At 49.4% G+C, this 23,673-nt stretch overlaps 1 protein-coding gene and 1 long non-coding RNA gene across 5 annotated transcripts; one reads left to right on the top strand and one right to left on the bottom strand.

Moving 5' to 3' along the window:
* Positions 1 to 1,749: 1,749 nt before the first annotated feature.
* SYMPK (symplekin scaffold protein) lies at positions 1,750 to 22,325 on the top strand. 4 transcript variants are annotated; one of them, XM_081334701.1, is made up of 27 exons: positions 1,752 to 1,831; positions 2,679 to 2,834; positions 3,311 to 3,376; positions 4,551 to 4,604; positions 4,998 to 5,071; positions 5,619 to 5,745; positions 6,202 to 6,451; positions 7,585 to 7,755; positions 8,052 to 8,291; positions 8,405 to 8,559; positions 9,727 to 9,877; positions 10,798 to 11,002; positions 11,618 to 11,768; positions 11,868 to 12,103; positions 13,125 to 13,206; positions 14,237 to 14,350; positions 14,494 to 14,641; positions 15,253 to 15,413; positions 15,502 to 15,610; positions 15,736 to 15,836; positions 16,711 to 16,801; positions 17,027 to 17,128; positions 18,383 to 18,570; positions 19,692 to 19,868; positions 20,411 to 20,551; positions 20,964 to 21,281; positions 22,038 to 22,325. In XM_081334701.1, the coding sequence occupies exons 2-27, from the start codon at positions 2,721 to 2,723 to the stop codon at positions 22,257 to 22,259; spliced, it is 3,948 nt and encodes a 1,315-aa protein (XP_081190827.1). In that variant the 5' UTR covers positions 1,752 to 1,831; positions 2,679 to 2,720; the 3' UTR covers positions 22,260 to 22,325. The 4 variants fall into 4 exon arrangements, with proteins under 4 accessions (XP_081190825.1, XP_081190827.1, XP_081190828.1 ...); XM_081334699.1 differs by having other exon boundaries at positions 1,750 to 1,831; positions 11,618 to 12,103; XM_081334702.1 differs by lacking the exons at positions 11,618 to 11,768; positions 11,868 to 12,103 and having other exon boundaries at positions 1,757 to 1,831; positions 22,038 to 22,324.
* Positions 7,691 to 13,089, bottom strand: LOC308672091. The gene is made up of 3 exons (XR_014027343.1): positions 13,013 to 13,089; positions 9,748 to 9,923; positions 7,691 to 7,808 (listed from the first exon to the last, which is right to left on the bottom strand). It is a non-coding gene; the product is annotated as an uncharacterized lncRNA (long non-coding RNA).
* Positions 22,326 to 23,673: the final 1,348 nt, after the last annotated feature.

The following is a 23,673-nucleotide window of genomic DNA, read 5'->3' as shown; positions in this document are numbered from 1 at the left end:
CCAGTCTTCTGATGATTGGCTCAAAGTGACTCAGCTGGCTTTCATGCCTAAAGTGGGACTAGAACTCAGCATCTCCTGTTTCTAGCTGGGTGCTTTAATCATCAATGCAGCCCTTTCCTTTCTATGAATTGTGTGCGCCTGCTCTGGACTTTGTCCTCTGATTAGGAAGGTGCCACTTGCATGCACTATTTTTACCTATTTAGAATCTGGAATATTTTTTAGGAGTCAGATAAAAACTAATTTTATTTATTTATTTTATTTTAATTCCATTTATATCCCGCCCTTCTCCGAAGACTCAGGGCGGCTTACAAACTTAGCAGTAGCCTTCATTCTATGTATATGCCTGCTTATTAGGGCTTTCACACACACCCCAAGCGGCATTATTACAAAGTCAGCTTAATTGCCCCCAACAATCTGGGTCCTCATTTTACCTACCTCGGAAGGATGGAAGGCTGAGTCAACCTTGAGTCAACCTTAATGACAATTAATGTTAGGAGCCAAGTTCAAAGAACTAAACCATGGCTTGTGGTTGGGGATACAGTTGGAAGGGCAGGATAGTTTTTCTATTTACACTTTTTAAAAATTCAAATATTGCAGTCTTTTTGCATTATCTTGCTTTCATTTAAATTGTGTTTCTTTGTATCCTGCCATCATTACCATATTTTCACTAATAACCCAAGGCAGCTAGAGGTACTTCTCAACTTATGACCACATCAAGCCCCAAACTTCTGGGGTTAAGTGAGACATTTGTTAAGTGAGTTTTGCCCCATTTTACGACTTTTCTTGCCACAGTTGGGAAGCAAATCACTGGTTTGTAAGTTAGTAACACAGTTGTTAAAACGACTCTGGCTTCCCCCATTGACTTTGCTGGTCAGGTGGTCGCAAAAGGGGATCGCGTGATCGTGGGACACAACAGCGGTCATAAAGATGAGTCAGATGCCAAACGTCTGTGAATTTTGATCATGGGGATGCTGCAAAGGTTAAGTGCGAAAAACGGTCCTAAGTCACATTTTTCAGCACCCGTTGTAACTTTCAACGGTCACTAAAGGAACTATTGTTAAGTCAAGAACTACCTGTATTTGTATTTGCATTTTTATGTCTTTTCTTTCTTTGTATTTCAATTTCTCACCATAGCTGTGGGCATATATCATGTCGTTTAAATGAGTTCCGTCAGACATATTCCTTTTTTTTTCTTTTGAGGAAAAAATTAGCTTATTCAATTAGCTTATTTTAACCAAATACCAAACGGCCAAATATTTGAAAAAGGACAACCCTAACCCTGTCAGAAATATTTCCTGAGGAAAAATAATCCAGCCGGTCCCACGCCAAAGACCCTCCTTCTCCTCAGGAGAACAGCGCAACTTCCCTCACATTTTCCCCTAACGTTATAAAATGGAGGCGCTTCCAGACTCCCCAGAATTCCCCGCGGCGACGCACGTTCTCTCGCAGGATAACTACGCCTCCCAGAATCCTTTGCACGCCGCGCCTCCTTGACCGGTTGCACCGCGTGACGCCGCTCGATCGTCAGAGCCGTTCTACCCAGGGTGCCTTGCGGCCCGCGCCTAACCTCCCCTCCCTCCTCCTCCCTTTTAATAGAAAGGGAGAAACGAGCCTTTGGGGGGCGGACGAGGCAAACTACGCTACCCAAGAGTCGCTGCTTCTCGCGCATGCGCAGCGGTGCCTCATTCAAGGCAAGGGGGATTTGCGTTTGCCAACCGGAGGGTCTTGCGGAAGCTTGACTAGGAAAAAAAATAAGGGGGGGGGAGACAGAAAGCAAAGAATTTCCTTTTCGCTTCCTGAGGCGAAGGAAAGGCGCTGCCTGGCTCTGCTGGTAAGAGGAGGCCGCGCTGAAAGAGGCCTAGCAGTTGTCATAGAAACGGAGGGGGCCGTGGGGGTGTCAGAACCCTCCAGGAATGGGGAGGTATCCGGGGGGGGGGTTTGCGATGTCTGGGCTTTTGGGGGTACTCAGGACGAGATGGCGGCCCTCGGATGGGTCAGCCTGGAAACGCTGGATTCCTATCCCCATCATCCCCAGCCCGCGTGTACATCCCTATCTTCCCCAGCCAGCGTGTAGCCTCATCATCCCCAGCCAGCCCTATACTCCCATTATCCCCTGCCAGCCCCCCATCATCTCAGTTAACCTGTGCTCCATCATCCCCAAACGGCCTTATACCCCATCATTCTGTCAGCTCCCCATAATCGTCAGTTAACCTGTGTCCCCATCATCCCCAGCCAGTATACACTCCCATTCTCCCCGACCTGCATGTGCCCCTATCATCCCCGCCACTGTGACAAGTGGAAGCCACCCTCCAAAGCAGCCTGCCTTTCAGGAGCTCATCCAGCACGATGTGACCCTGTGGAACTCACTGCCCCAAGACCGGAGCAATTGGATGGAGCAGCTCCTGCAGGAGAAATTATAAAGACCCATTTATTAAATCTGGTTTTTAAGACCAGTGTTTCCCAACCTTGGCAAATTCCCCAACTGGCCAGGGAATCCTGGGAGTTTGTGGGATTCTGGGAATTGAAGTCCATACCTATTAACCTTGCTGAGGTTGAAAAACACACTCTGTTCAGTAGTCCCTCCAGGATCAGACCTTTGCAAGTTACTCTCTGGAATCATGGTTAGTTTCTTCCTACCGTAGCTTGCTTTAACCTTGATGCCCTGTGCTTTTTTCTAGGTCGAGTTTGTTTGTTGTTGACTTGACCGAGGGTGGAAAGCCATGGCGAACACAAGTGGGGTGGGAGACCCTGGCCTTTTGCGGATGAGCATTGCCTCCCAGTTCTTTTCGGGAGAAGAAACGGCGGAGATCGACACCATGACCACGTCAGAGAAAGTAAGACTCCTGGGTTATGAAGCTGGAAGGGGATCCATGTTGTCATGATTTGAGCCCAACATCTCAAAGCCAGTGGGACTTATGGACTTCTCATCTTTACAGTTTCTTCCCACCTTCCTGTACAGCAGGGCTAGGCAACTATGCCCCCTTTCACGACCCGTGGACTTCAACTCCCAGAATTCCAGAGTCAGCCAGAATTCTGGGAATTGAAGTCCACAGGTTGTGAAGGGGCCATAATTACCCACCCCTGCTCTATAACTTTGATCCTTCAGTCCATTTGTTCTTCCAATCATTTGCAAGAAAATATATTTTTTTAAAAAATTCAAATTCTTTCCCATTCAGTCTCTTTTCTGTTACAGCAATTATTAGGAATTATTACACTCATTGATTTCCCGTACATATTATAGACTTCTCTGGGTTTTCTTTTTATTCCTGATACTGATTTTCTTTCCTTTCTTTTTTTTTTAAATAACCAGGTTGTGGATTTGCTGAATCAAGCTGCTTTAATAGTCAACGAGTCTAAAATCACAATCCTTAAACAAGTGAGTGAAGTAACTGTTTTTCCTCTTCTTGAATTTGAATCCAGGCTTTCGTCAGTTAAATGGTCTCCTCTCTGGCCAGTTGAAACACTGTTAGAGGAGCTGATAGTCTAATTTCCTCTACTTTAGCTTCTATATATTTGAACAGCTTGATTACCTTCTGCATAAATTTTGAACAGCTTGATTACCTTCTGCATAAATTTCAAGAATACATAGAATTGTGAGAGGTTGTTTAAAAAAAATAGGGGGAGGCAAAAGAAAGTTTACTTCATACTTAAAGGCTGGGCAATATGAAAATGATCTAAAAGAGCTGGTCAGCATAGCTCAACACAGGAAGTCTCCAACCTGCAACCATTCATTTAGTGACCATTCAAAGTTAACAACAGCACTGAGAAAAGTGTTTGATGACCGTTTTTCACACAACTGTTGCAGCATCCCTGCAGTCACGTGATCAAAATTCAGATGCTTGGTTCATATTTATGACAGTCGCAGTGTCCCAGGGTCACGTGATCCCCTTTTGCAACTTTCTGACAAGCAAAGTCAATGGGGGAAGCTGGATTCACTTAACGACCGTGTGACTAACTTGAATCGCTAACTGCAGTGATTCCCTTAACTACTGTGGGAAGAAAGGTCGTAAAACGGTGCAAAGCTCACTTAACTCGCTTAGCAATGGAAATTTTGCACATTATTGTGGTTGTAGGTTGAGAAGTACCTGTATCATAGGCTACCGTTAACCTATTAGAGCAGCGCTTCTCAATCTTGGCAACTTTAAGACGTGTGGACTTCAATTCCCAGAATTCCCTAGCCAGCATTCTGGGAATTGAATTCAGCCTTCTGGGAGTTGAAGTCCACACATCTTAAAGTCGTCAAGGTTGAGAAATTCTGTATTACAGGATTAAAATCATAGGCAATTCCATATGTTAGAGCTGTTTTTGCATCTGAGAGCCAAATGAATTAATCTTCAGTGAATTATTAAAGTTTCTGGGGTCTTTATCCCTCCCTGGACTTTTCTCACAATTTTTGTACAGAAGGGCTGTTTGCTTACATCTGTGTGACTTGTGGCTGGCCCGCAGCAATACTCAAATAGTTTAATGATGTGCCAGAAGGATTTTTCTGGGTTTTCCTTCTTGCTTGGCTGTATTGTTCTTCATTTTCTTTTCTTTACTCCCTTTCCTAGGTCCAGGAATTGATTATAAATAAGGACCCTTCATTGCTGGATAACTTTCTGGATGTGAGTTGACTGGGAATCCTTTTTTTCTTCATGATGTCTGCTTTGTGGTTCTTCCTGCCCCAAAGCTCCATCACTGGAGGTTTTTAAGAAGAGATTGGACAGCCATTCGTATGAACTGGTACAGGTCCTGCTTGAGCAGGGGGTTGGGCTAGAAGACCTCCAAGGCCCCTTCTAAACTCTGTTATTCTGTAAATTTGTGCCAGCCAGCTGGGTTTGAATAACCCCTTCCAGAATAATCAGGGGCTGGGGAGAGAGTGGCTGCTAGAACCGAACTTAGCTCTTGGTCTTGTTCAGTGCTTGCTCCTGTCTATTCCTCGAGCTCTGTTCTAATTTGGGGGGGACTGAAAAGGCCCAAACCAATGAAAATAAATCCCGTCCCTTTTCCTGCTGTAGGAGATCATCGCTTTCCAAGCAGATAAGTCCGTGGAGGTGCGGAAATTTGTAATCGGGTTCATAGAGGAAACCTGGTAAGTCCATGGTGTCTTTTTCATTTATTTATGTATTTATCAAATTTAGAAATTGTCCATTTCTCTCCCAGAGAAACTCTGGGCAGGGTACAAATAAACCACTAAAAACAGTAGGAAAAAATTTAAAGGAGAAGCAATATTAAAAATTTAATTAAAAGACTTTTAGGGCGCTAACCAGCCCCACAGCTGCAAGCGAGGTGGCAGAGCCAGGTCTTTTGACCAGGAGTCTCCAACCTTGGCTACTTGAAGACTTACAAACTTCAACTCCCAGAATTCCCCAGCCAGCCATACTGGTTGGGGAAATTCTGGAAATTGAAGTCAACAAATCTTAAAAGTGGCCAACTTTGGAGACCCCTGCTTTAGCCATTTTTGAAAGGCCTGGAGAATTTTCCATTCTGATCCTCAGTTTCCCCTCGTGCCTCCAAGGCAGAGACAGGCCACAACCCGGTCCTGAAGTGCTTCCTGTTATTTCTGTCGCAGCCATATCTGTAGACTTCCAGCTCGTCCTGTTTGGACTCATTCCCGTTTTTGAATGTGTCGTTTTCAGCAAACGGGACACGGAGCTGTTGCTCAAGCTCATTGCCAACCTGAACATGCTGCTGAGGGATGAGAACGTTAACGTGGTGAAGAAGGCCATCCTGGCCATGACCCAGCTGTATAAGGTGGCCCTCCAGGTGAGCTGATCCCCAGGAGCCAAAATGGCTTGCCTGCTCACCTGTCAGAGGCAGGCAGCCGGAGCCACTTGTGAATAACAAAACTCAACAATTTTATTGTCTCCTGCCCACCTTGCAAGAATCTCCCCAGACGGCTTGCTTTTCCCTTGCACAGGCTCGCAGCTGTGCAAGGACTCCAAGCTACAGCCTCCCTTGACCCTTCCAAGCTGACTGGCAGTTTCCCGACCTCTTCATCACTCCTTGAGATGAAAAGTGGAATCTGAGACTTGCGCCACCCTAGAGGAATGGGATGGGCAGAAGTGAACAGGACTCAGAAACCCAGAGTGGGGAGCAGGGGGTGGTCATGAAGGCACAGGGATTGTAGCAGCCCTCCCTTATCTGCCTGCGCCCCCTTAAACTGGCCTTGCTAGGGTGCAGAGCTGCTCACGGGCTCTCTTCCTTTCTTTTGCTGCCCAGTGGATGGTGAAGTCCAGGGTGATCAATGAGATGCAGGAAGCCTGCTGGGAGATGGTCTCGGCCATGACCAACGAAATCATCCAGCTGCTGGACTCCGACAATGACGGGATCCGCACTCATGCCATCAAGTTCGTGGAGGGGCTAATCATCACCCTCTCGCCCCGCATGCCGGAATCGGAGGTGCCCAAGCGACACGAGAACGACATCAGCCTCGACCGGGTTCCCACGGACCACACATACATCAAGTACAGTAAGGAGCCCTGTTGGTGGAGCGGTTAAAGGGCACCGTTGCAGGCTGCCGAGACTGATTCGCCCTTTCGCCTGTTATTTTCTTCCTTGCTCGTAGCTTGGCAAGATTGTGAAATGCAAAGTGGGGGGGATGTTATCTAGGCAAGTGAGGCCTCTTTGAGAACTCGGTGCTACTAACCGGAAGTGGATTTTTCCCATAACAAGAAGAAGTAGTACCACTGGATAGTGTGAACACCAGCTAGGTGGGGACGAGGGAATCTATTGTTTAATTAAGTAAGTTTTCGAGCGGGAAAACCACAGTTGGTTTTGCTTCTGTGCCAATGTAAATTTTTAGCAAAGTATTATACTTCTGGTAAAACCAGGAGTGTCTTTTTCTGGAAATGCTAACTGGACAGCTGACACGGGAAAACCTTGCCCACAATCTAAAGTCCGACCCGACAGGGCTCAAAGTTGACTCAGCCTTCCATAACTTCCAAGGTTGATAAAATGAGGATCTGGATTGATGCTGGCTCAGGAATTTTGGGAGTTGAAGTCCACGAGTCATAAAAGAGCCAAGGTTGCCTACCCCTGCCCTAGTCCAGTGTTTCTTAACCTTGAAAACTGTTAAGATGTGTGGACTTCAACTCCCAGAATTTCCCAGCCAGCTTTGCACACATCTTAAAAGTTGCCAAGGTTGAGAAACATTAGACTAGGGGGAAGTCAGACGTAAATTCTTTCTAAGATTTGGAGGTTCACAGGAAGATTTTGGGCCTGTTGCTCTCCCTCACTTGTGGAACTCCCATCAGTGGAGAGTCTTGCATAAACTGCTTTAGAAAAGGCAGGGCAGCGATTTAATGAAATAATAGGATGGAATCAAGTGGGCCGGATTCCCAGGAGGGAGGGGCTGCATTCCAGAGGAGCAAAGAGACAACTCAGTTCAGAGAGTTAATGGGAGAGAAAGAGGGTGAAGACGGCTCCTCCCTAACAGTTCCCTGAGTGTAGGCTCAGGTAGGCAGCAGAATGCTTTAGTGTGGCAAGATTCTGACTACAGGCAACAAAGAAGTCTGCTGAAGGAGTCATTAGGTGTCCTTCTTGGTTCTTGGAGCCTAGGTCTACTAAGTCCCTCTCTTTCTCTCCCCCCCCCTCACTCCCCAGATGTCCTGTGGGAGGAAGGGAAGGCCGCGCTCGAACAGCTCCTGAAGTTCATGGTCCACCCAGCCATCTCCAGCATCAACCTGACGGCAGCGTTGGGCTCCCTGGCCTCCATCGCCCGACAGCGGCCGATGTTCATGTCAGAGGTGATCCAGGCCTACGAGACCCTGCACGGTAAGACCCTGCAGAGTCGCTGCATCAGTGGCTGGCTGTACAGTTCAGGTGATCTAGAACATAGAATAATACCATTGGAAAGGACATCGGAGGTCCTCTAGTCCAACCCCCTGCTCAGGCAGGAGACCCTAACCCGTTTCAGACAAATGGCTGTCCAGTCTCTGCTTAAAAACCTCCCGTGATCAACAGTCCCGCCTCTAGTTCTTTCCCCGAGCCTGTTTCTCCTGGAGGGAACCTGGGGACGTCCTCCACATGTCCGGATGGCTCACCTGCTTTCTGTTCTCTCCTCCCGTCAGCCAACCTCCCTCCCACCCTGGCCAAATCCCAGGTGAGCAGCGTCCGCAAGAACCTCAAGCTCCACTTGCTCAGTGTCCTGAAGCACCCGGCCTCTGTCGAGTTCCAGTCCCAGATCACCACCCTGCTGATGGACCTGGGCACCCAGCAGGCTGAAATCACCCGCAATATGCCCAACCTGAAGGAGTTACGCAAACGCCCTCGGGACGAGAGCGACCCCACTTCGAAAAAAATGAAGATTGGTGAGCGGTCCTTTAAAGGGCAGGGAGGCCTCGCCGGTGGCGGGGCAGTCACTTTTGCCAAAGACTGATGTTTGCCGTGGTGCAACTTCTCCTCCTTCTCCTCCTGGTTGCAGAACCACCCCTTGGGGAGGATGACGAGGACAAAGACCTGGAGCAGGGGCCCGTGCCCAGCCCCAAACCCTCCATACAGATCAGCACGCAATCAGACATAGACATCACAGCCGAGTTTCTGCAGCCCCTTTTGACTCCGGATAATGTGGCCAACTTGGTGGGTATTCGCCGCTGAATCAGCTCTTTGGTTTTTCGCGAGGATTTTCTGCCCCTGGAGAGAAGTGTCCTTGGTGTTGAAGAAGCCTAGAATTCTTTGCTTCCAACCGTGGTAACTTGAAGACTTGTGGACATAGATGGCTGGCTGGGGAATTCTGGGAGTTGGAATCCACAAGCCTTAAAGTTGGGCCAAGGTGGGAAAGCCCCGCTTTAGAGCTAGGAAGAGTGGAAGGGGCAGTCTTCCTGGACCCAGAATACTCGTCCCTCTGCCGGTGTTGGATTGATGTGCCTCCTGCTTTAGTTGTGGAGTTTTGGGGGAAAGCAGTTTGGCAAATTTAAAATATCAAATATACCAAATTATACTACTTCCAGATTATATTATACTACTAGATTCTGTAATAACTTTGTGCCATTTAGTATCAACCTTGTAAACTCTCAAGACTCTTTTTCCCCACTATGTTCAAAATGGATTGTGCTGTTCTATCTGTCTGTCTATCTATCTATCTATCTATCTATCTATCTATCTATCTATCTATCTATCTATCTATCTATCTATCTATCTATCTATTATCTATCTATTATCTATCTATCTATCTATCTATCTATCTATCTATCTATCTATCTATCTATCTATCTATCTATCTATAGGCATTTTTGGATGCTGATGCTTATTATTAATCCTTGGTGGGTTTTTGAGAACGGTGCATCGAAATTCCATTTCCGTGTGGGCCATTGGGTATACAGGTGGTCCTTGAGTTACAAGTAATAACCGCTTTTCACGTTTTGTAGCATCCCCACCATCACGTGATCAAAATTCAGAGGCTTGGCAACTGGTTCATGCTGATGACCATTGCTTTGCCCCCCCCCCGGTCATGTGATCCCCTTTTCCCACCTTTTGAAAAGCAAAATCAGTGAGGAAGCCAGATTCACTTAACAACCTAACTTGCACAACTGCGGTGATTCGCTGAACAACGGTGGCAAGAACTGCCGTAACGTGGGGCAAAACTCACTTAACAGATGCCACTTAAGAACACAAATTTTGGGTGTAAGTGGAGGACTACCTGTACAGAAAAGCGACGAGAAAGGTTCTCTCTTCTTATCCCATCCTGTCCCTTCCTAACCTTGCTTGACCGACCGGGCTTCCCGTTCTGGCCCTTCCCGCCCCCAGGTGCTCATCAGCATGGTGTACCTGCCAGAGAACATGCCAGCTTCCTTCCAAGCGACGTACACACCGGTGGAATCCGCTGGGACCGAAGTCCAGATCAAGCACTTGGCGCGGCTGATGGCCACCCAGATGACCGCGGGGGGGCTGGGGCCAGGTAGGTCTGCCGAACAGATCAGGTGGGGGGCGGAATTTTAGGAGCCCTGTGAATTACACACAGTCCTCAATTTATGACAATTTGTTTAGTGCTCCTTCAGAGTGACAATGGGACTGAAGAAAGTGACTTAATGACCATATTTCACACGACCGTTGCAGCATCCCCAGGGCCAAACGGGATCAAAATTCAGAGGCTCGGCAACTGACTCATATTTATGATGGTCGCAGTGACCCCGGGTCACGTGATCGTCCCCTTTGGCGACCTCCTGACAAGCAAAGTCAATGGGGGAAGCCAGATTCACTTAGCCACCGTGCTACTCATTGAGTAACTGCCGTGGCTTAGTTAACAATTCTGGCAAGAAAAGTCGTAAAGTGGGCCAAAAGTCACTTAGCAAATTTCTCTCTTAGCAACGTATGTTTTGGCCTCAATTGTGGGTTGTAAATTGAAGACTGCCTGTATTTACAACAGTTGCCCTGCTCCGGGGTCATGTGATCACCCAGTGGCGACCTTCCCAGCCGGTCACAGGTCGCTTTTCCCAGTGGGGTAAATATTTTGAACAGTCAGTAAACAAATAGTTGTTAAGTCATGGACGACCTGCATTGTGGGGGCAGGTTTTCAAGAATTGCCCCATCCTCATCGGATGCTTAATCCCGACACTTTTTATTGAGGATTCATGGAATATTTGGAGTTTGTTCCTCTCTCTAATGCAGATTTTTTCAACCTGAACAATTCTAAGATGGGTGGACTTCAACTCCCAGAATTCCCCAGCCATCTTAAAGAGGATCCACTGTTGGGAAACACTGCTCTGACCCCTTAATAATAATAAAGCTGGAAGGGACCTTGGAGGTCATCTAGTCCAACCCCTGCTCAGGCAGGACGCCCTCTACCATTTCCGACAGCTCTCTTGTCTTCCTGGGCAGGAGTGGAGCAGGTCAAGCAGGCCAAGGAGGCGGTGAAAGGAGAGAAGGTCGTCAAGGCGGAAGGCCCGCTGATCAAGCGTCGCCTTTCCACCATCCACCCCGGCCAGGCCATCTCCGTGGTGGGCGCGGCAAGCTCAGCTTCCTCCCCGGAGGCGCCCCAGGCCAAGCGGCGCCCGGAGCCCATCATTCCTTCCACCCAGCCCAGGTGAGTCGTAGCAGGAAGGCTCAGTTGTGCCCAACCCAGCAGACGTGCGACGCACAACAGGAAGTCGGTGTATTCACAGGAGACGAGAGACTGGCAGGCTCCGTGGAAGATAGATGGATAGATAGATGGATTTTTTTTGCCAGTACAGGTAGTCCTCTACTTATGACCACAGTTGAACCCAACCTTTATTTTGCTAAGCGAGACAGTTAGGTGAACTTTGCTCCATTTTACGACCTTTCCTGGCACAGTTGTTAAGTGAATCACTGCAGGTGTTAACTTGGTAACGCGGTTGTTTAGTGAATCCGGCTTCCCCATTAACTTTGCTTGTCGGAAGGTCACAAAAGGGGATCACGTGACCTCTGGGATACTGCAACCGTCGTAAGTACGAGTCAGTGGCTAAGAGTCCGAATTTTGATCACGTGACCACGGGGGTTTGCGGCAACGGTCCTAAGTGTGAAAAACGGTCCTAAGTCCGTTTTTTCCAGTGCCGTGGTAACTGTCCAGCGGTCACTAAGTGAACTGTTGTAAGCCAGCCCCCTACCAGTGGAAGCCTCCCCATCTCCTGCATGGCCACGGCCCCTCTCGGCAACTGGCCTCGTTGCGGTTGTGTTCCAGGCTGGTGGGAGCCGGCGGCCGCAAGAAGATCTTCCGCCTGAACGATGTGATCAAGCCTCTGGCGGACGCCCAGAAGGACAAGCTGAAGCTGGCGGCCGTGAAGCGGATCCTGCGCTCGGAGAAGGCGGTGGCCTGCAGCGGGGCCGCCCACGTAAGCCGAGGAGGGGTGGGGGGAGATGGCCACAACGGGCAACTCAGGGCTGGGACAGCCTCGCCTCAGCCCAGCCTCCCCTCCCCATACTTCCTCCAGGCCCGGGTGAAGATCCTCTCCTCCCTGGTGACCCAGTTTGAGGTCCCCCTGAAGCGGGAGATCCTGACCTTCGTGCTGGATGACATCCGCAACCGGCTGGACCTGGCCTTCGCCTGGCTCTACCAGGAGTACAACGCTTACCTGAGCCAATACCCCACCGGCTCCCTCAACAACTACGACGAGTGTCTCATCGGCCTGCTCTCCGGCCTGCAGGAGAAGCCCGACCAGAAGGATGGGTGAGCTGTTGGCCCTGCAGAGCAGGCCGGCTATACTCGGCGGTGGGGGCAGGAATCCGGGCTAGGGAATTCCTCCCTTGTTGTTTGGGACCCTAATGCCTTTTTCACTTCCCAGTTACTGGCAGTATCCTCAAATTAGAGCTGCCGCCGAGTTTGAGCAAATCTCTGAGGCGGAAGTTACTGATTTTGAAATTGGCACAAGAATTAGCTGGATTGATTGATTGATTTGCATCCAGCCTTTATTTAATTTTTTTTACAAATAACTCAAAGCGGTGAACATGTCCAACACAACTTCCTCCTGTTTTCCCCACAACAACAACCCTGTGAGGTGAGTTGGGCTGAGAGAGAGACGGACTGGCCCAAAGTTATCCATTTGGCTTTCATAACTTAAGGGGGGGACTAGAACTCACCGTCTCCTGGAGATTGGCCCAAAGTCACCCAGTCGGCTTTCATGCCTAAGGCGAGAACCGTCTCCTGGTGATTGGTCCAGTGTCACTGAGCCGGCTTTTATGCCTGCGGCAGAACTAGAACTCACCGTCTTCCAGTTTCTAGCTGGGTGCCTTAACCACCAGACTAAAGTGGCTTTCCTAGTTTTTCTCCTCGTTTTAGAATTATTTTGAAGGGACAAGAATTTTTGGTCCCGTCTCCTCCGATAATCCCATTTATTTATTTATTTATTTATTTATTTTAATCCCATTTATATCCCGCCCTTCTCCGAAGACTCAGGGCGGCTTACAATCTAAAGCACAAATCAAATGTGCTTAGCAATAGCCTTCATTCTATGTATATGCCTGCTTAGATTGGGAACTGATTTTTGAAAAGGCTCCTAATTCGAATGACACCCATGTAAATAATTTAAAAATCTGCTTCCCCTGGGCTCCTCTTCTTGGCCGAGAGGTTTTTACTCACATTTCCTGGCTGAAATGGTGCTGCTCTCCAGCCTTACTGACTTTTACCTCCTCCTGATCATTCAGCGTGAGTTCTTGATTCTCTGTGTTTGCTTCCACCGTGTCTGTTGTAGGATCTTCACCAAGGTTGTTCTGGAAGCCCCCCTGATCACGGAGAGCGCCCTGGAAGTGATACGCAAGTATTGTGAAGATGAGGTGCGTCTCCAAGACAATAGCCCAGCTACCACAACTGAATAGCCTTCAAATATGGGACTGCCAATTCCAGCCTGCCCAGCCAGTGTCACAAGCGGAAGTTCTCATTCATCACAACTTGTGCTTCAGAGCTTCAGGGTTAATGCTGGCTGGGGATTATGGGAGTTGAATTTCAGGGTGACATGTGAGGAGCACCAGGCTGAGAAGAACTGGACTGGGATATACCCACAGATTTGAAATGCTGCAAATGATAGAATCATAGGGTTGGAAGGGACCTTGAGGTCTTCTAGTCCAGCCCCCACTGCCCATGGCAGGAGACCCTATACCAAGGGTAGGCAATCTGGCCTCTTTGATGACTCCTGGACTTCAACTCCCAGAATTCCTGAGCCAGCCATGCTGAGGGGAAAGGGAGAGGTTTCCATGCTGAGCCATGCCGGCTCAGGAATTCTGGGAGTTGAAGTCCACGAGTCATCAAAGAGCCAAGGTTGCCTACCCCTGCCCTATACCATTCCAGACAAATGGCTGTCCAACCACTTTTTGAAAACCTAATTTAATTTGAGAAATTCATTAAAAATTAGTTTTAATCTTGGATTTTAAAAAAATCAAATCAATCTTTTTTTTGGGGGGGGCGGAATTAATATCTTTCTTCAGGCATTCCAAAAGAGTAAACCTTTCATAGAATTTTCAGTAATGCTCCCCAAAAAAATCTTCCATTAGAAAAATTGGAAGGAAATTCCTTACGTAGAATAAGGAAATAGTACACTGAGCCAATAGTAGATCCTTCTCTCAAGTCTTTTCCCTACCTGTGGGCTTCAACTCCCAGAATTCCTGAGAGGGTTGAGAATTCTGGGAGTTGAAGTCCACAGGTCGTAAAGGGGCCATAGTTGCCCACCCCTGCACTGTACGATTGTCTGGAATGAGACATCTAAATATTTATGGCCCTACGAAAAAGCATAAGATGAGGAAATTTTTAAACATACTAACAATATCTATGGGATTTTTTCCTTCCCTCTTTTATACATTCCGATTCCAGAGCCGGACATACTTGGGCATGTCGACCCTCCGTGATCTAATCTTCAAGCGTCCATCCAGGCAGTTTGAGTACCTGCACGTTCTGTTGGACCTCAGCTCCCACGAGAAGGACAAGGTGAGTCTTCTGGCCTGGGACGGCCAGCGGTTGGGCCAAATCGTCTCAAGTACAGCAGCTCTTTAAGAATGCTAATCCTACATTTCCCAATACGGACAGTTCATTAAATGACCCTTTCGGGGCTGGCTGTGCTTCCTTCCCAGGTTCGTCAGCAGGCCCTCCTCTTCATCAAGCGGATGTACGAGAAGGACCATCTGCGGGAATACGTGGAGAAATTTGCCCTGAATTATTTGCAGCTCCTGGTCCACCCCAACCCCCCTTCCGTTCTCTTTGGCGCTGACAAAGATACAGGTAACTCGTCCGACAGGGGGTTGGGAGGGGAGCAAGGAGATCTTCAAGAGAGCACACAAACAACCGGATCTACACATGTAAAAAAATTCAAGCTTGCTACTTTATTGCATTCTGCCTATTATACAGGAATCTCCCCAGACCGTCGACCTTCGCACAGAGAAGGTTTGATGGAACGTGAGGCAGGGGGTCAGTTCCGGACCTCTTGCAGCTGCGCAAGGACTCGGGGGCTAATTCCGCACTCGCGGCTTCCCCTGTGCTTGGCTGGGTGTTGTAGGAGAAAAGCTGGCAGAGCTGGGGGCGGGGGGAGAGTTAAGCATGTCATCCGCCTAGAATCGTTACATTCCCACAAACAGTTTAAGTCCAACCCCTCTTCAATTCCGTTGACCCTAAATCGGGACTAGATAACAGGTCGGCCACATTCAAGGAGGGTTGGGTTTAGACCATTTGTGGGAACGTAACGATTCTAGGCCGATGGTGCTTTTGGCTCCGCCTCTCTCCAGCTCTGCCTGCTTTCCCCTTACAGGCATTTCCTAACGGTCACCCTCCCTTCCTTTCCCCTGCTGGATCACGGCTGCCTAGCCTTTGCCTTTTCCACCTTCTTTCCCTTGCAGAGGTGGCTGCCCCCTGGACCGAGGAGACTATCAAGCACTGCCTCTACCTCTACTTGGCCCTCCTCCCCCAGAATCACAAGCTGATCCACGAGTTGGCCTCTGTCTACACGGAGGCCATTGCCGACATCAAGCGGACCGTCCTTAGGGTTATTGAGCAGCCGGTGAGTCAGCCGAGATCCGGCCTCTTCTTCCGGGCAAGTGGCTTTTCCTTGCCTTGCCTTCCCCATGCTTACTCTTCCCGATTTCCAGATCCGTGGGATGGGCATGAATTCTCAGGAGCTGCTGAAGCTGGTGAAGAACTGCCCCAAAGGGGCTGAGACTCTAGTGACCCGTTGCCTGCACAGCCTAACCGACAAAGGTAGCCACAACTTTTGCCGGGCAATCTGTCGAGGGCTCTTCTCCTCTTCCGGGCACGCCTGGCCTCTCGACCCAGGTCGTTTGGGCTCCGGAGCCACTCAAGGCGACACGGTTTTCCCTCCGCAGTTCCTCCATCGCCAGAGCTGGTGAAGCGAGTTCGAGATCTCTACAACAAAAGGCTCCCAGATGTCCGATTCCTTATCCCTGTCCTCAACGGCTTGGAAAAGGTGCCTTTGGGGTTCTGTCGGGAGGCGTTTTTAAGGTGCCTTTTTCTCTGCTTTTACCTGGCAGCCACGATCTGCTCCTCCCGTGGCCATTTCCCACGGCCCATGCCAGGTTGGCCACGCAGGAAAGGCAGCTACAGCTAGTCCTCAACTTGCCACGGTTCGCTTAGCGGCTGTTCAAAATTACAACGGCAGTGAAAAAAGTGACTTAGGACCCTTTTCCACACTGAACGGCCGTTGCTGCGTCCCCAGGGTCACGTAATAAAAATTGGGCCGCTTGGCAACCGACTCATATTTATGACGGTCACAGTGTCCGGGGGGGGGTCGCCTGATCCCCTTTTGCGACCTGCTAACAAGCAAAATTGGGGGGGGCAGTCAGGTTCACTTCAGAACCGTGTGAGTAACTTAAAAAACTGCCCTGATTCACTTAAGAGCTGGGGCAAAACAGGTGCAAAACCCACTTAACTCTCTTGCTTAGCGGCAGAAATTTTGGGGTCAACTGCGGCCGTAAGTCGAGGACTGCCTGCATTGAGCAGGAGGGCTTTGTCCACGATTGTAGGCTTCTCGGAGGCCTCTGTCGAGCACTGTGCGAACAGAAGGCTGCCTTACGAAACAGGCATTGTGCTCAAGTCAGAGGCCGGAGAGCAGACGATGGAGGAAGCTTTAATTTGAATTATTTCACGGAGTAGGGGACTGGCGCCCCACGGCCTTCAGGACTGGCACTTCTCTGTCCCAGGCGGGGCGGAGAAGCCAATGTCATCAGAAGACCGACAAAAGAAGAGGGGTGGGGGGGGGCTGATTTTCCTTCACAGAAAATCTAAAACGAGCCTCTTTCTCCCGGCATGAGGTCAACGGTCAGTTTGCTCACTCTTTCTAGAAAGAGGTGATCCAGGCTTTGCCCAAACTCATCAAGCTGAATCCCATCGTGGTGAAGGAAGTTTTTAACCGGCTGCTGGGAACGCAACATGGTAGGAACCCCATCCCGGCGGCAAACTCCCGATCTTGAGTTTGTGTTTCTCATGCAGTGAGGAATAAATGCCAAGGTCGGGAAAGGGAGTGATGGAGAAGGACTCAGGTTGTCAAACCGAAGAAATGAACCAAGCAGCTTTTGTTCTCTGCTTGATTGTGGGCTGCTTCCTCGGCTTCCGGAGATCCTGCGTTGACTTAATTTCTCTTGCTGTCAATTTCAACAGGCGAAGGAAATTCGGCGGTTTCCCCCCTCAATCCCGGGGAGCTGTTGATTGCCCTCCACAACATTGATTCCACCAAATGTGACATGAAGTCCATCATCAAAGGTTGGCTGCCTTCCACTTGATCAGTTAAATTCATCATGCTTCTCTTGAGGGGCCATCTTTCTGGATGGGTGGGCACTACATCTCCCAGAATTCCAAAGGCCGTATTGACTGAAGTGTCCCAACTTACTACTTGAAGCTGGGTTGGAAGGAAAGCTCTGAGGCCACCATAATATCTGGTAGGGAATGTAGTTGGGCGACCCTTGGAATTCTCACAGTATGGTTGCTTTGTATTTTCGGTTGCTGCCCTCTCCAGGAAAAACATAAATGCGTAGCCTCTGCAAGATCCAATCTGGGCCCTTCGCCGGGACCATAGGTTTCGGCTTCCGAGCTTCCCAGACTTCAATCGCTTCCCTGGCTGTTTTTGTGCCTTCTCGTCCAACAATCTTCGAGCTGGGGAAAGTGATTGAAGCCTGCAGAACAGGCTCTTCATCAGTCAACATGAGTGATGATTCAGTCCCAGCCTATCAAGTACTTAGAAGGCGAGGGCTGGGCAGCACAAGCAAAGGACAGCTAACAACTTAAAACACAACCGAATCAACACCTAAAAAGCCACTTACAACAGGCACCCTATAAATACCACACCCAGAACAGCACACACACTGCTAGAGAGAAGTCCCCTGAAGATGGGTTCCAGCATGGGTCCAAAAGCTCGGAAGACGAAAGCCTCTGCTCTTGGTGACCCAGCCCAGATTGGATCCTGCAACATTATCCTGGGACACGCAGATTCGCCTTCGTTTGTGTAGCCTCTGCCTTGCCATGCCTCCAAGCAGAATCACAGAGTTGGAAGGGACCCTGGAGGTCTTCTAGTCCAACCCTCTGCTCAGGCAGGAAGCCCTATCTCGTTTCGGACAAACCACAGAGAAAGCTACCACAATTGAAGAGGCTGTACTGTAGGTGATCAGGCTGAGCCTGAGGGAGGGAAGGGTCAAACATCTCATCAGCCTTGAGTCTCTTCGTGCCAAGAGGCCTAAGCCTAGCCCACCTTGAATTACGCTGACTTATCTACCCCAATTTGCTTGGGCCGTTAGTAGTTCAGAGTCTTGTAGAGAGCTTAAGCTTGCGGTAAGTAAACCTTCCTATTCATTTGTCTGGATTTCTGATTTCCCACACCTGACAGGTACCAGAATAATATCAAGGTTATTCAACATCCTAGTTTGGGCTCCTGTTTCTTGTTGTGCCACATCAGCGTGTGGCCCCGTTTTGCATCCTTTTGCTCCTTTTCTGAACACTCCTTCTTGATTCTGCTGCCTGCAGCCACCAACCTGTGCTTTGCGGAGCATAACGTTTACACCTCGGAGGTGCTGGCTGTGGTGATGCAGCAGCTCATGGAGCAGAGCCCGCTGCCCATGCTCCTCATGCGGACGGTCATCCAGTCACTGACCATGTACCCCCGCCTGGGCGGCTTCGTCATGAATATCCTTTCACGCCTCATCTCGAAGCAGGTCAGTTTGGGGGGCCGGGAAGAGTGCTTGGGGGCTCCTTAAACCCTTGGATTTCAACCTTACCAGCAGTCTTCGGGTTACGACCACAACGGAGCCCCGGATTTCCACCACTAAGGAAGGGGGTCCTTATGTGAATTGTGCCCCATTTTAACAAACATTTTTCTTGCCACCGTTAAGCAAATCACCCTCGTGAAGTGATTTGATTTTGCTTGTCAGAAACTCCCTAGGAATGTGGCAGGAAGTTGTGCTTCCTTTTTATGGTTATTTGGCTATAACGTTTCGTAGAATACAGTACGGATAATTGAACAAACTTTCTTGCATTACATTCTTGATTAAATTATCTTTCCATTGATATATAATTTTATGGTACTACTACTACTACAAAAAAAGTGGTGTTATTAGCCATCAAACCTCAAAAATACACTTTCCCCAAAAGGTGTCCACAATTTTGGCCACTACCGTATGTGTGAGAACTGGTCGTAAGTCGCTTGTTTCAGGGCTGTTGGCAACTTTGAATGGCCAGTAAACAAGCCAGGGTTGCAAGCCAAGGACGTACCTGTACGGCAAGGGGATTCTTTTCCTGAAGACCAGTTATGGTTTTAATTGTTGGCCTTGTTCACCCCCCGGAGTCAGTTGGATTGAGACGGGCGGCTGTAGAAATTGAATGGGTGAACGGAACATCACGGGAACACCTTGTCCACTCCAGTTGGGGCTCCAAAGTGGGGGCTTCATGCTGGAGGTGGCTAGTAGATTAATATCAGATCCCACCTCCCCCCCCCATCTTACTCCCTCCCTCCCCTTCTTTTTTAGCGATTGTATTTTGTATTATAGTTTTGTACTGTTTATATAGTTTTATTCTTTTTAATACTGTAAGCCAAGGGTCTTCAAACTTGGCCCTTTTATGAGTTGTGGACTTCAACTCCCAGAATTCCTCAGCCAGGCATGCCTGCTGAGGAATTCTGGGAGTTGAAGTCCACAACTCATAAAAGGGCCAAGTTTGAAGACCCCTGCTGTAAGCTGCCCTCTGCTAAGATGGGCGGCCAGTAAATTTAATGATTGGAAGAGTGAGGGAACGACTCAAGATGCTCAGCCGCATTTTTGAACTCTTGCTTCTTCCCCAGGTGTGGAAGTACCCCAAAGTCTGGGAGGGCTTCATCAAATGCTGCCAGCGCACTAAGCCCCAGTCCTTCCAGGTCATCCTCCAGTTGCCTCCGCAGCAGCTCAGTGCCATCTTTGAAAAGTGTCCCGAGCTGCGGGAGCCTCTCCTTGCTCACGTCCGCTCCTTCACCCCACATCAGGTAGGGGCATCAGACAGAAATAAGACCCCTGGGTGCCTGGCAGGCCATTTGCCCTGTTTGCTTCAAAACATACATTCTCAAATGCAGTTACCAGGGCAGAACTGGATCAGAATTAGAATGGTTAGAATTAGAATGGTTAATATTATTAGAATTAGAATGATTAGAATTAGAAATAGAAATAGAATTACTCTTTAGTGGTCAAGTGTGATCGGACACGCAAGGAATTTGTCTCCGGTGCAGAAGCTCTCAGTGTACATGCAAAACAACAAAGTGATAATCATCGATACCAATGGGAAATAGGAAAGATGAGAGGGATCTTAGTAATACAGCCCTACTACATGGGTCAATATCTTCAGGCATAAGACAGTGCTGTGGGAATTAGGTGTTCAGCAGAAGTGGATCTATAGCGAGATGCTAGTTGAAAAGCTGAAGCCAGAAATAACCTTGCATTTGTGTTTCGGAGTCTCTTTCTGAGAAGTAGCTCACCTTCCTTTTGCTGCCTTAAGTTCTGCCAGTTGACGTAGCGTCCTTCTTACCCTCAGCAAGCCCACCTCCCCAATTCCACTATGGCCATTCTGGAGGCCACCAACAAACAGGAAACGGAAGGCAAAGAACTCCAGCCCCTGGAGGAAGGGAGGGGCCCTGCTCCGTCCAGGACGAAGACCCTGCGAAGAGAGAGAGAGGTCAGCACCAGGAGGACGGGGGGAGGGGGGGAAGGGAGTTGAATTATTGCACCGGGCGCCCCTGGATTGTAGGGAATTGCAACAGCACCGGGGAAGAGTCTGGCTTTGTGAGTGTTGGAAGGGAAGAGGGAAGAACCGGTTGCCAAGCCCCTGAGTCTGGATCACGTGACCACGGGGGCGTTGCAATGGTCAGTAAGTGTGGGAAATGGTCCTGTCGTTCTTTTCACAGCCGTTGCAACTTTAAATGGTCTCTAAGTGAACTGTTGTAAGTCGAGGACTACCCATTGCAACCAGCCACCAGGGCTCTTAAACTCCCCGAATAGGTCGGGCCTGGATCTAGGCTAGCCGGATTCTTAAAAGGCATGAAGAAGTTCTCTGATAGAACCTAAAACCAAATCTGGTCGATTCCCAGGAAGAAGCGGAGCCGCAGCCTCTCCTGCCTCGGGTGTCCCAGGACATGATCGCCCTGCGCCTGGCCCAGGAAAAGGCTCTGAAGCGGCAGCTGGAAGAGGAGCAAAAACTGAAGCAGCAGCAGCAGCAGCAACAAGCTCGTCCTGCTGGCCCACCCACCCCTCTTCCTGCTGAAGAATTGGTGGACCTGCCGGAAGACGGGCCCGAAGCGGAAGCCGAGACCCCCACCATCTTCATCAGCATGCAGGAGGAAGAGGAGAGTTTTGGGGCGGAGAGTTCCCTGCTGGATTCCAGCTTAGAAGGGCACTGGCCCAGCAAGGTATTCCTCTCTTTGAGGTTTTTTTAATTATTATTATTATTATTATTATTATTATTATTATTATTATTATTATTATTATTATTATTATTATTATTATTTTATTTATATGCCGCCTTTATTATTTTTACAAATAAAGCAAGGTGGCAGACATCACCAACACACCTTCCACCGCTCATTTTCCCCACAACCACCACCTTGTGAGGTGGGTTGTTGGGCTGAGAGAGAATGACTGGCCCAAAGTCACCCAGCCGGCTTTCATGCCTAAGGCGGGACTAGAACTCACCGTCTCCTGGTGATTGGTCCAAAGTCACCCAGCCAGTTTTCATGCTTAGGGCTAGACTGGAACTCACCATCTCCTGGTGATTGGCTCAAAGTTACCCAACCAACCTTTGTGCCTAATGCGGAACTAGAACTCACCGTCTCCCGGTGATTGGCCCAAAGTCAACCAGCCAGCTTTCATATCTGAGGCAGGACTAGAACTCACTGCCTCCTGCTTTTAGCCTGGTGCCTGAGATCAAACTGGCTCTTTTAATTGAACGCTTGGGGTTGGGGGTTCTTGCAGTCCTCAGTGAAAACCACTGCCCATTTGTCTCCTGGGTGCTGCCATCGTAGCATTTCCCAGCCAAAAACCAGGCTATTCCCTCGGATTCCTATTTGGTCGAAAACACATTTGTCTGAAATTCCCCGCGTGGCTTTCGCTGTTTTTTCCCCGTCTCTGATTTTGACTCTGATGGCCGTCGCGTCGCATTTCCACAGGAGCTGCTCAGCAAGGAAGGGGGTGGCAGCAGCAGCAGCTCAGATGAGGGGTCGTCCGGCAAGACCCCAGCCCCGGCCCTGTCCACCCCTGTCCCAGAAGAGACAGCCAAGGACAGCCAAGCCGCAGAGGCCGGTTCAGCCAGCCCCTCCGAGGAGCCCCCGGCAGCACTGCCAGCACCGTCCAAGTCCAGCCCTGAGGAAGAAGAGAAGATGGAGAGTTGACGGGGGGAGGGAGGGCCGGGGCAGGGTTGGGGGGAGACTGGGAAATTGGGGTCCCTGCTTTCTCAATAAAGCACCTCAGCTATCCTTCCTGGTCCTGGTGTGCTTTCTGCAGAGGGAAGCCCCGAAGGAGTTCAGCCACTTTCCCACGTGCAACAGGCAAATTGAGGGGGTGGGATTCATGCTGTGGGCCAGGGCTCTCCAATCTTGGCAACTTTATGACTTCTGGACTTCAACTCACAGAATTCCTCGGCCAGCTGGGAGTTGAAGTCTTGACAGACTGGAACAATGGGCTCTATCCAACAACATGGAATTTAATGTGGACAAAAGCAAAGTTTTACATTTAGGCAGGAAAAATCAAAAATATACATACAGATTGGGTGAGACCGGGCTCAAAAACAGTGAGGGACCTTGCAGTCCTAGTGGACGATCACTTAACCATGAGCCAGCCGTGTGCAGCAGCAGCAACCAAAAAAGCTAGTACAATCCTGGGTTGTATTAAAAAAAGGCATAGAATCAAGATCACGGGAAGTATTAGTACCGCTTTATAAAGTCCTAGTAAGACCACACCTGGAATACTGCAGCTTTGGTCACCATATCACAAAAAAGATGTTGAGAGTTTGGAAAAAATTCAGAGAAGAGCAACTAAGATGATCCAAGGCCTGGAGGCCAAAACATAGGAAGAACGGCTGCAGGACTTGGGTTTGGCTAGTCTAAAGAAAAGAAGAAACGGGCAACATGATAGCAGTGTTCCGGTATTTGAGGGGCTGCCACAAGGCAGAGGGGGCCAGGCTGTTCACCAAAGCACCAGAGGAAAGGACGAGAAATGACGGATGGAAACTCATCAAGGAGAGAAGCAACCTGGAAGTAAGGAGAAAGTTCCCGACAGGACAATTAACCAGTGGAACAACCTGCCACCAGAAGTTCTAGGTGCTCCATCCCTGGAGGTTTTTAAGGAGAGGCTAGCCCAGGGGTAGGCAACCTCGGCTCTTTTATGACTCGTGGACTTCAACTCCCAGAATTCCTCAGCCAGCCTGGCTCAGCTTGGAAACCTCTCCCTTTCCCCTCAGCATGGCTGGCTCAGGAATTCTGGGAGTTGAAGTCCACGAGTCATAAAAGAGCCGAGGTTGCCTACCCCTGGCCTAGACAGTCCCTTGTCTGAGACGGTATAGGAGGTTCTCCTGCTTGAGGGGGGGCTGGACTAGAAGACCTCCAAGGCCCCTTCCAGCTCGAATCCGAATCTGTCCGCGCAGCCTCCAACTCCTCGACTCGTTGCTAAGGCGACCGCCTCCCCCCTTGCCAAGCCCAGCCCGTGCCGCGCACCGTTGCCCGGCAACCCCGCCGCCCGCGAAGGCCGGCCTCCGCTGCCCGACTTCCGGCGCCTGGGGGTGAGCGAGGGGTCGCGACTTCCGGGAGG

This window comes from Vipera berus, assembly GCF_964194415.1.
Source record: "Vipera berus genome assembly, chromosome: 9".
Classification (NCBI taxonomy): Eukaryota; Metazoa; Chordata; class Lepidosauria; order Squamata; family Viperidae; genus Vipera; species Vipera berus.
The sequence above is the reverse complement of the archived record's forward strand: the minus strand, read 5'-3'. Positions and strand labels throughout refer to the sequence as shown.

Bases quoted from the DNA above. Each gene is read 5' to 3' on its own strand.
- SYMPK (XM_081334699.1), top strand. From the start codon at position 2,721: ATGGCGAACACAAGTGGGGTGGGAGACCCTGGCCTTTTGCGGATGAGC. The intron at 8,560-9,726 runs GTGGGTATTCGC...TCCCGCCCCCAG, and splicing joins CGGATAATGTGGCCAACTTG to GTGCTCATCAGCATGGTGTA. The intron at 18,571-19,691 runs GTCAGTTTGGGG...CTTCTTCCCCAG, and splicing joins CACGCCTCATCTCGAAGCAG to GTGTGGAAGTACCCCAAAGT.